This window comes from Ranitomeya variabilis, chromosome 3 (assembly GCF_051348905.1).
Source record: "Ranitomeya variabilis isolate aRanVar5 chromosome 3, aRanVar5.hap1, whole genome shotgun sequence".
Classification (NCBI taxonomy): Eukaryota; Metazoa; Chordata; class Amphibia; order Anura; family Dendrobatidae; genus Ranitomeya; species Ranitomeya variabilis.
The window spans coordinates 81,183,338-81,194,996 of record NC_135234.1 but is presented as its reverse complement, the minus strand read 5'-3'; the positions used below and the strand labels follow the sequence as shown (position 1 = coordinate 81,194,996).

At 40.7% G+C, this 11,659-nt stretch overlaps 1 protein-coding gene across 2 annotated transcripts in view; it reads left to right on the top strand.

Annotated features, from left to right (window-relative positions):
• The first annotated feature begins 540 nt into the window (after nt 1–540).
• GOSR1 (golgi SNAP receptor complex member 1) overlaps nt 541–11,659 on the top strand; it is a 76,576-nt gene continuing 65,457 nt past the window's right edge. The window contains exons 1-2 of one of the 2 annotated variants that reach the window (XM_077294275.1): nt 541–695; nt 10,142–10,262. In XM_077294275.1, the coding sequence (XP_077150390.1) occupies nt 665–695; nt 10,142–10,262 (152 nt within the window). In that variant the 5' untranslated portion in view covers nt 541–664. The remainder of the gene's footprint in view (nt 696–10,141; nt 10,263–11,659) is intronic. The other variant, XM_077294277.1, reaches the window with a different exon arrangement.

The following is an 11,659-nucleotide window of genomic DNA, read 5'->3' as shown; positions in this document are numbered from 1 at the left end:
TTCCTACATGTGCACATAGCCTTATTGTCTGCAGCGCTGACGTCACGTTGATAGTGCTGCAGCTAATCAGTGAGCTCTGAGTAGACGGCAGGAACCTCTGAGGTCACCGATGGGCTGCAGTAATACCCACGTGACGTCAGCGCTGCAGACAATACTGACCCCGGGAGCAGGAGACTCAGTGCTGGACCTGGGGAGGGTGAGTAAAGCACGGTTGGTTTATTGTAATACAAACTGCAGCCGGAGGAGTTGGTTTTCTAAATGTGGAAAACCCCTTTAAACAGGTAACCTAAAGACTGGAAAGACATAAAGATTGTCTGTACACATCCCTGCTATAGTGTAAAGTGCTGTGAAATATGTTGGCGCTATATAAATAAAAGCCATTTCTGGTAGAACTGATTGCTGTGCCACCATAGAAAATAACTTATTACTCTGGTCTCTGACACATGGAGCAGAAATGATAAAACGCCACAATGTCAGGCCAGAGAGTAATAACTGCTCCATCACCCTGGGAACAAAACAGCAGCGTTTCCATCTCCTGGCAGCAGGTGTCGCTGTCTCGCAGCCGCCGGCTGGGAACCTCTTTGGCTCGTCAGGGCGGCTTTCTAGCCAATTTCTCTCACCTCTATCAGTCACTCGCCGGACTGGGTGACGTTGGACAACAAAGATGGCGGCGGGAAGCAGTAACTACTGGGAAGGTGAGAAACGGATCCTAGAGGCGGGCAGTACCGGAGACACCGGGGAATGTGTGTGTGGGGACTGTGAGCAGGCTGCTGGTTGCGCGGTGTTACCTGTGGAGCAGTGATATCAGCCTGCAGTGTAGTGGAATAGACTCGGCAGGGAAGACTTTCCTATCACAGAGCTGTAATGAGGCTGGCCAGCAGTGGAGGCGTCCAGACAAGTGATAACAGCAGTGTAGCCTGTGAGTTAGAGGCCTGACTGTTACCATGACAACCTGAAGTCTGCCCTCCACAGCCCATAATGTCCAGGCCCAGGACTATGTCATTGTACCAGCACCACATGTAATATTGCTGCAGGAATGTCAGGGCTATGCGGGGTCACAGGGTCCCAGTCCGCTCATCTTTGCTTCTGATTTACTTTTATTCTTCTGTCGATAGACTTGTATCAGGGCTTAAAACATATAAATAGCTGTATTGTAATATTAATCAGGACAATTCCATAAATAACGCAAATATAGCATAAATATATCTCACTATAAATAACCACATATAAAGTATGCAGCAGGGGTGAAAACAGCCCTGATGCTCACGGACAATAATGACTGGAAATAGAGAGTATGACTCGTATATCCTGACACTGCTACTGTACAGAACTACTAATCAGCATAAATGTATTTAGATGTTATATCAAATGTCCCATAAGATGTCAATCTACAAAGCCGCTGAAAACCACATATCATAAATATGCATGAAAAATTAATCAACCATAAATCTTGCCCAAAATAAGGCTATGGAGTTAATATATTAAGCCAAATGGCTCAGTCTGTTAATCATGCTAAGTTACATAGATAGAAACAAAATATTTTCTTTCTACTGGCTAACACGGTACCAAGATATATATCTTTCCTGTATCATAGATAGAAACAGGAACTCAGATACAGATACCATAATCATGAAACTAGTCCTGTCAGGATCATCCAGGACTCATTGGAATAATACCCTGAGATACTTCCTATTATATGATAACCAAAGAAAATGAAGTATAGCGACTCATAAGATTAGTATAAAAAGATATATTTTTTATTAATAAAAATTACAAACTATGATCCAATAATATTTCCAAAGAGATATAACATACAGAGTTATTTGAGTATCAAATATGGGTGCACCAAAAACAATCAGTGTTGCACCATGAATACAGAGAGGAGCATAAACTGTAACAATAATGAAATCCAGTAGTCACCTACTGTAACATGATAAAGTGCCAGTGCTCACTAAGTTCCTAAGCAACCACAAAGCTCAGCTATTGCACAGATATAAAAGGGTTATACCCTATGGTCCAGTGACCCAAAATATCACAAATGAAAAAGGGACTAGTGGTCCCATGCTGTAATCTTACCCTTCTCTTTCTCCGTTAGTGTCAATACGCGCGTTTCGCCCACAGCTTCCTCGGGCAATATATCTGTTCAGTAGTTGATCTTTGTGGTTGCTTAGGGACTTAGTGAGCACTGGGGCACTTTATCATGTTACAGTAGGTGACTACTGGATCTCATTGTTGTTACAGTTTATGCCCCTCTCTGTATTCATGGTGCAACACTGATTGTTTTTGGTGCACCCATATTTGATACTCAAATAACTCTGTATGTTATATCTCTTTGGAAATATTATTGGATCATAGTTTGTAATTTTTATTAATAAAAAATATATCTTTTTATACTAATCTTATAAGTCGCTATACTTCATTTTCTTTGGTTATCATAAGTTGCATAGATGTATCAATTACCTGTGGCCATCTCAGTATCAGGATAATGATCAAAAGGCTGCACCTCGACGCGCGTTTCGCTGTCCTCACAGCTTCGTCAAGAGGTCAGCGAAACGTGCGTCGAGGTGAAGCCTTTTGATCATTATCCTGATACTGAGATGGCCGCAGGTAATTGATACATCTCTGTAACTTAGCATGATTACCAGACTGAGCCATTTGGCTTAATATATTAACTCCATAGCCTTATTTTGGGCAAGATTTATGGTTGATTAATTTTTCATGCATATTTAAGATATGTGGTTTTCAGCGGCTTTGTAGATTGACATCTTATGGGACATTTGCTATTTGATATAACATCTAAATACATTTATGCTGATTAGTAGTTCTGTACAATAGCAGTGTCAGGATATATGAGTCATACTCTCTGTTTTCTCTGTTACCAGTCATTATTGTCCATGAGCAACAGGGTTGTTTTCACCCCTGCTGCATACTTTATATGTGGTTATTTATAGTGAGATATATTTATGCTCTATTTGCGTTATTTATGGAATTGTCCTGATTAATATTACAATAAAGCTATTTATAATAATTTATAATAATTTTATTTATATAGCTCCAACATATTCCGCAGCGCTTTACAAATTATAGAGGGGACTTGTACAGACAATAGACATTACAGCATAACAGAAATCACAGTTCAAAGTAGATACCAGGAGGAATGAGGGCCCTGCTCGCAAGCTTACAAACTATGAGGAAAAGGGGGGACACGAGAGGTGGATTTATATGTTTTATACATTTTGATCGTGTTGCGACTTCACTCTCTCTATTGGTACTAGTTGTTTGATTGTGAAGAGGATCATAGTTGTTTTATTTACAGATGAATTGTTTTGGTGGTTTGTATCAGGGCTTGTATTTTTTTGATACGAGCTCTGGATCCTAAAGAGTTGCTGATCTGTATTTCTCAAAATAAAATTTGAGCGGGAAAATGACCATAAATCGTCATTCTCCCGTTTAGATTTGTTTTTGTCCTGGCATTTATCTTATGGGATAAATAATATTAATTCGCACAGTTGCACCCCTGGCAAGCCAACACGTGTTATTTCTTTTAATATTGCAATACTGTTCTGAGAAAGGTAGGGTGAGCGTATACGCCTATTACGTCTGGGTGTCCTCCTCCAGTAGGTGTGCACTTCCGAAAATGATGCACATTAGTGCTCATGTTCGCTCTGTCGGCACCATTACAGTCTATGGCACCCTCGGCGCATACATCCAAATCCCGTTTTTCTGGAGTTTTGGACGTAAGCCCTGACGTAGCCACCAAACACAATGTAAAAGCACCCTAAAGGTACCGTCACATTAAGCGACGCTGCAGCGATATCGACAACGATGCCGATCGCTGTTTGGTCGCTGGAGAGCTGTCACACAGACCGCTCTCCAGCGACCAACGATGCCGAGGTCCCCGGGTAACAAGGGTAAACAGCGGGTTGCTAAGCGCAGAGCCGCGCTTAGTAACCCGATGTTTACCCTGGTTACCAGTGTAAAATGTAAAAAAACCAAACACTACATACTTACCTTCGCATCCCCCAGCGTCCGCTTCCTGCACTGACTGAGCGCCGCCCCTAACAGCAGAGCGGTGACGTCACCGCTGTGCTTTCACTTTACGGCCGGCGCTCAGTCAGTGTGGGAAGCGGACGCCGGGGGACGCGAAGGTGAGTATGTACTGTTTGTTTTTTTTACATTTTACACTGGTAACCAGGGTAAACATCGGGTTACTAAGCGCGGCCCTGCGCTTAGCAACCCGATGTTTACCCTGGTTACTAGTGTAAAACATCGCTGGCATCATTGCTTTTGGTGTCAAACACGACGATATACGCCGGTCTGATGACCAAATAAAGTTCTGAACTTTCTTCAACGACCAGCGATATCACAGCAGGATCCTGATCGCTGCTGCCTGTCAAACTAAACGATATTGCTAGCCAGGACGCTGCAACGTCACGGATCGCTAGCGATATCGTTTAGTGTGAAGGTACCTTAAGCTCTATGTAGAAACAGCAGGAGGTCAATTTTCCCTGTATGACTCATCAGTCACTGCAAAAGTAAATGGCAGGAGGGAACAGCTGGGTGAGGGGTTGAAGAGGGAGGGGGATGATTTCTGCAGGGAAAAAAAAAGACTAGAGACACAGAGCAGAGAAAAGAAGAATTAGCTGGGTATAAGCGCAAAATGAGCAATTGTAAAAAACAGTGCTGCACAATATGATGATGCAACATATTAAGAGGATACAAATTTTCATGGGAGTGCTTCAAGTGGGCCACTGTTTGCCATGACAACATAATAGGCACTTTGGTTCCAACCTCTTTAATGTTGCTTTTGCAATTGACAGCCGCATCTAAGGGGTTAAACTGTTGCAATTGGTCCTAGCACCGATTGCAGCTTTTAGACTTAGGCCACGTGCACACGTTCAGTATTTGATCAGTATTTTTCCTCAGTATTTATAAGCCAAATCCATGAGTGGGTGATAAATACAGAAGTGGTGACATGTTTCTATTATACTTTTCCTCTGATTGTTCCACTCCTGGTTTTGGTTTACAGATGCTGAAGTTAAAAAAACACTCAGATACTGAAAGTGAAACCGTGGCCTTAAGTGCCTGCTGTACAACACAGCCTGTGCCTGCTCTGTCTATATGGATCATGCTCCATACATGCAGTTCACACAGGGTTCAATGGGCCCAGGTTTGCTCTCTGCTGATCTCGGCTATTAACTGGATATACAACATTGTCTGATATTATGGGATGTACAGTACGTTATAGTGCTGATCATCTCACAACTCCTTAGATCAGGGGTGGGGAACCTGAGGCCCCAGGGCCATTTACTGCCCCCAGGCAGATTCTCAGAGACCGCATTCTTGGGCAAGGAGGTGTATTTTGATTACCACCAGCTCGTTATTTTCTTCTTGCTCTGTTAACACACATGCAGCGTTCACTACTGAACAGTGAAGGGCATGCAATGAAAGATTACGTCCTGAAACCAGTGCCAGAGTCAGGATGTACTTTGGGTGTCGAGTTTGTACGGCCCTCGAAGGATGGTATAAATATCCAAATGGCTCGTGGCAGAAAAAAGATTCCCCACCCCTGCCTTAGATACACAGCAGTTCACATATTTGTGGTGTCTCTGTGCATTTCATGGTTCAGTAAATGTGACTCATATACAGTGAGTAGTTAATTTTGTGGCATTCAACCAGGGAAGCACACCACCATGTTTTATTATTTCTATGTAAATAAAGCTTATTAAATATGTTTAAAGTCCACATTATTTTAAGATCTCTGCCTGCTTTCAATGAATGAAAGCTTTCTTACATGCTCCATGGTGACCTGTCCTGATCATGTTTTGCTGACTCAGCTATGTTGGTTGATTATTCTGAGCGGTCTTTTGTCATGAGCTTAGGTGAACAGGACATGGTTTGAACAGACTTTTAACTTATGGGTGTAAACAGAAAGTTATTCACTGACGGCAAGATCAATATATTGTTTACTTAAAGATTTATTTACATAAGAATGAGAAACTGTGTTCAAAGTAACAGCGCTGATGACCGGCATGTTTAGGGTGAGTCAGTCATAGTGTCAAGAGGGAAACACTTTGGGCTAGGGATAAATGATGTTGTTCTGTGTGGCAGATAGTCTCACAATTGTACAACCAAAAATATTGAAATGCGATTTTCATTGATGTCTATACGAGGTTCTTTCAATGTGGTCTTCATGATTCGCTAAGCATATTAACCTTAGCTCCATTTCATGACTGTATTTCACAAACATGTGAAACTGTCCTTTATAAATGAGCTGCTGTTTCTGCTAAATAAGACTATATCACTAAACCAAAACTGTTAGTGTGACTCGTCTGTGACTTTCTCTTTTGCATTTATTTTAGGGCAGTTGTCTGACTATAAAAAAAAAAAGGCGCCAAATTACAGACAGTATTCATGCAAATCACAATTGAGCTTTCAACAGGTTTCACTTTTTTTGTGATGGTTGATAGTCACATTAGATTGTCAGTGCTATGAAACATCACAATGTTTGAGTTGCACAAATCTTCTGTGTACCCGAGAATAATGCAACATTTAGACTAGCAGATAATGAGTGGACATGTTTTCCGGAGGAATACTTGTTACGAGTTATTGGCCCGTATAAACTTGCCAACAAAGGAGCAAAATTCTTCATCACACGAGTAGATCATTCATGTCGACATAAGTCATCTTTATCAGCAGCACATCATAAATAGGTGATATGCTGGCGGTAACGTAGGCTGTAAGGGGACACAATGAGCGTGAATAAATTCCCATCGGTTTTTATCAATAAGTGTAAACAGACCAGTAAAAGAGTGCCGATCAACGTCGCTCATTAGTTGCTCTAGATTGGCAACTAAATGGACCATTACAGAATTGGATGCTCCCAATATTGTGATTGCACAGGGCCCTTCTGCTTACTTGTCACATATAATATAAGGACAATACCCCATGTGAAGCAATGTAAAGATTCAGTTGTCTGGATTTTTTCAGAACATTTCAAAATCTAACAAATGTTAGATTTGCAGCAAAAACATCTTAACCTGTACGTCCTGGTGACCTGAAGTCAGAATTTTTGTTTCTCTCAGCATTTTTAAAGAATTTAAAGAATTTACAAGCTCTTGTCTTTACTAACAAAAGTTTAGAAATGAGTGCTCTGTATATGTAAATCGAAAGGGGTTTCTGTTTTCTTAAAGTCTAAAAAAAAAAAAAAATAAAAAAAAATTTACTAATCAGATGCAAAAGCTGCCTGTGCCTACTAAATCCGCTAATATATTGTGGGGTCACTTATTTTCTTCCCAAGGTGTAACAGTCTCACTAGTTATGTTGATCCTCTGCACATGGCTAATACTAGTCTATGCTTCCATTGAATCTCTGCCTGCTCTGTGTGTCAGATAGGAACTGTACATTGTTCAGGGTTCTGTTGAGTGATTCAACATTATAGTCCATAATGACAGTGGCCATCGGACATGAAGAAATCCCAAACTTGAAAGTTAAAGCCATAATATTTTACTAAAAAGTATTGTTTTGGTTTTTTTTTACAATATAATTTAATAAAATATTATGGTTTTAACTTTCAAGTTTGGGATCTCTTCATGTCCGATGGACTCTGTCATTATGGACTATAATGTTTGATTAATTTTGAAGTGCTTCACAATATACCGGTACTGTTTTTCTGGACACATTGAAGTAAGTCTGTTGAGTGATGTGAGGAAAAGAGGGGTCTCGGGTCTTAGTTCCCCACAAACCTGACTGCCATTGATAAATTTGAAACAACACATTGAAAGTTTAGTTATTCTTAAAAATAATCTACCGTAATTGATTTCAGTGGGAGAATTTGCCCAAAGTGCATATCGCACATTTCTTTTCCATGTGTTTTTCACAAAAATTAAGACATCATGTCAATTCTTGGTGTTTTTTTGGCATGCAGAATGCACTATATTATCCCATTGAATTAATTGGTGGGGGGGGAGAAACATTTGCCCTTTACACTAAAATAAAACTGTGTGTACAAATACATTTAGTAATGGTTGTAGCTGGTATGGCAGCTCTTGCCTTAGCTGAGAACAGGGTGTGAACACTCATTGGGCAGCAGATCTCTCTGCCATTCAAATGAGCATTTGGCTCTGCGGCTCTGCTGAGCTTTCGTGTGTTCTCTATGGGTAAAGAGGAGCAAGCATGCGGCTGGACACTTCTGGCAGTGACTGATCTCTGAAATCCAAAGGATTAAGCATTGAATTGCCATCTACCCGGTGCTTAAAGGGAACCTGTCAGCAATTTTGGCCGATATAAGATGCGGCCATCACCTTTCAGGGCTTATACACAGCATTCTATAATGCTGTATATAAGTCCCCAACCCGACCTGGAAAAACTGAAAAATAACTTATACTCACAGGCGGGGCGGTCCGGTCTGTGGGGTGTCGCTGGTCCTGGTCCGGTGCCTCCCATCTTCTGATCGCCGCCGCCTTATTTGTTTCTTGTGGATGACGTGACCCTGCATCATCCACACAGGCTCCCTGGCATTGTGCTCCTGCGCAGGCGTACTTTGCTTTGCCCTGTTGAGGGTAGATCAAAGTACTGCAGTGCACAGGTGCCGGGGCTCTTTGACCTTTTCCGGAACCTGCGCACTGCAGTACTTTGCTCTGCCTTCAACAGGACAGATAAGTGCTCCTGTGCAGGAGCGCAATGACGGGGAGCCTGTGTGGACGATACAGGGTCACATCATCCACCAGAAGCAAGCAGGAGGGCGACCTTTAAGAGTTAGGATGTATCCATACTCATCAAATGGTCATCTGGTCTTGCTGAAATCGGAGGTTTGGTAGATTTTGAACCAATGTTGGAGATCTTTAGACCCCAAACTATGTAATATTGAAGGCCTATCCTATGTGTAGGCCATCAGTCTTACAGAACAAAGTAACCTCAGCACACTTATCTACCAGATTGTTTTCTGTTCCCCCTACCACCAGTGAGTACATTTCTTTATTTGAAGTCTTGTTCCAATGGCAGGACTTTCTGCCATGTAATAGTGACCTGTGTCCTCCTATGAGCATGACCTGAGGCCACACAGATGGCCATGAGTAGCCTCACTTCTCCACTGGATCCTGCTTTCTTCAGCAAATTTTTCCTTTGGTTAAATGATGATTTCTGCTCTGATATATCCAATATTTGAGGTTGTTCACCTGGAAACTGTCTATGGTGGCTTTTCTTATTTCTAATTGCACTGATGATGGAGAAAGCGTCCAGGATACTTGAGATCTTTCAGAACAAGTTTTTGTGCAAATAACAACTGAGAAACCAGGCCATGAAATGCTAGAAATTGGCCTATTGTTATCTTATATGTATAGGTGTGGAGGGTTTAAGCAATGGAATATTGTGTCATTTCAGTGTATTTTATACTGAAAAACCTTCAAAAAGAAGAAAAAAAATGTAAAGTTATTGGACAGTTTCTTAGTGTATTGACGGCCTGGATCTGATTTAAAAAAAAAAACAAAAAACTTGTGTGTCTGAAAAAGTGTAGGTTCCATAGGGGTAAAATGCTACTGATTTACGGTAATTGCAGAAATGCTGCAGTTTTGCAACGCATGTCACTCGGATCACTGCAAAAGAGAAATCTGCCACATAAATTGGCAAGCTGTGGATCTTATATCTGCAGTGCTCTTCAATTAACACTGCATCTTTACTGCCAAATGTTGTTTGAAAAAATTGTAATCCACAAGGCTGCTATTGTAATTCATAGCCAATTTTTTTGCCCAGGAAATCCACTGCGTATACAACCTGTGTTCTTGGGCAAATTTAAAAATTTGTCACCAAGTCAGAAGTCGACATTTTTTTGTACATATTTTATTCTTGCTGCTCTCTTTTGAGTTTTCCAATTTTTTTTTTTTTTTTTGTGCAAATCTGCCGTATGGCTCCGGAGATATGGGCCTTTTTTATTTAGTGCTAATTTTTAGTGTGTCTACAATGGGGCATGTCTTTAGTTCTGCTCTGCTTAATTGTGCTGTGAGACACTTCCTTTTGTAAACACCATAAAAAGCATCGCTAAATAAAAATCTCTATCTCTGAAACCGTATGCTGGATAAAAAAAAAAAGCAACAGAACTTTATGTATGTGATGACGTAACTTTGTGTACTTTTTTAATTCACAGATCTGAGGAAGCAGGCCAGACAACTGGAAAATGAACTAGATCTCAAATTAGTTTCCTTTAGCAAACTGTGTACAAGCTACTCCCATAGTAACTCAAGAGAGGGAAGACGCGACAGGTATAGGTACTACCTGATTTTTTTTTTTATTAATTCATTTGTTTTTCTGTTCTTTGGGTCAATTTTTCCTATTACTGTTTGCGTTCACGTTAAAACTCTAATGGGTAATTCTCATCACAGTTTGTTTTCTGAACCTTTGTAATAACTGCGAGGAAACTGCTATAATAAAACTATTGTTGATCTGAATAGTTGAAGAAAGTTCTAGAAAATGTCCAAAGAATTATCTGTGTCATAGAACCATAGTTACCGTTGGAAGGGACCTCAAGGGTCATTGTTTCCAACCCATGCTCAATCTCAAGACAGATGTCTGTCCAGCCTCTGTTTGAAGACTTCCATTGAAGGAGAACTCACCACCTCTCGTGGCAGCCTGTTCCACTCACTGATCACCCTCACTGTCAGAAACTTTTTTCTAATATCTAATCTGTATCTTCTCCCTTTCAGTTTCATTCCATTGCTTCTCGTGTTTCCATGTGCAAATGAGAATAATGATGATCCCTCTACACTGTGACATGCCTTCAGATATTTGTAGACTGGTATTAATTCTCCTTTTAGCCTTCTATTTTGCAAGCTAAACATTCCCAGATCCTTTAATCGCTCCTCGTAGGACATACTTTGCAGTCCGCTCACCATCCTAGTAGCTCTTCTCTGAACTTGCTCCAGTTTTTCAGTGTCTTTTTTTAAAATGTGGTGCCCAGAACTGGACACAGTATTCCCGATGCGGCCTGACCAAGGAGGAATAGAGGAGGATAATTACTTCACATGATCTAGACTCTATGCTTCTCTTAATACATCCTAGAACTGTGTTTTTCCTGTTTGCTGCTGCATCACACTGTTGATTCATGTTCAGTCTGTGATCTATTAGTATACCCAAGTCTTTTTCACATGTGCTGTTGCTTAGTTATATTCCTCCCATTATATAGATGTAGTTTTCTTGCCCAAATGTAGAATCTTGCATTTCTCCCTGTTAAATACCATTCTATTAGTCGTTGCCCATTGTTCAAGCTTATCTAGATCCTTCTGAATCCTTTCTCTGTCTTTGCTAGTATTAGCTATCCCTCCTAGCTTTGCATCATCTGCAAATTTTATTAGTTTACCTTCAATTCCCTGGAAATGTATAAAAATGTTGAACAACACTGGGGCCAGGACGGACACTTTGTGGACCCCACTTGAAACATTTTTCCAATTGGATGGACAACCATTTATTACCACTCTTTTGATCACTGAGCCAGTTATGAATTCACCTAACAGTAGCCGTGTTAATCCCATACTTGGTCATTTTTTCAATAAGCATAGTATGAGATACTTTATCAAATGCTTTGCTAAAGTCGAGATATACTATATTTTCTGCAATTCCCTGATCCACCCAGTCAGTGATTCCATCATCCAGAGACTTCACCTTCATG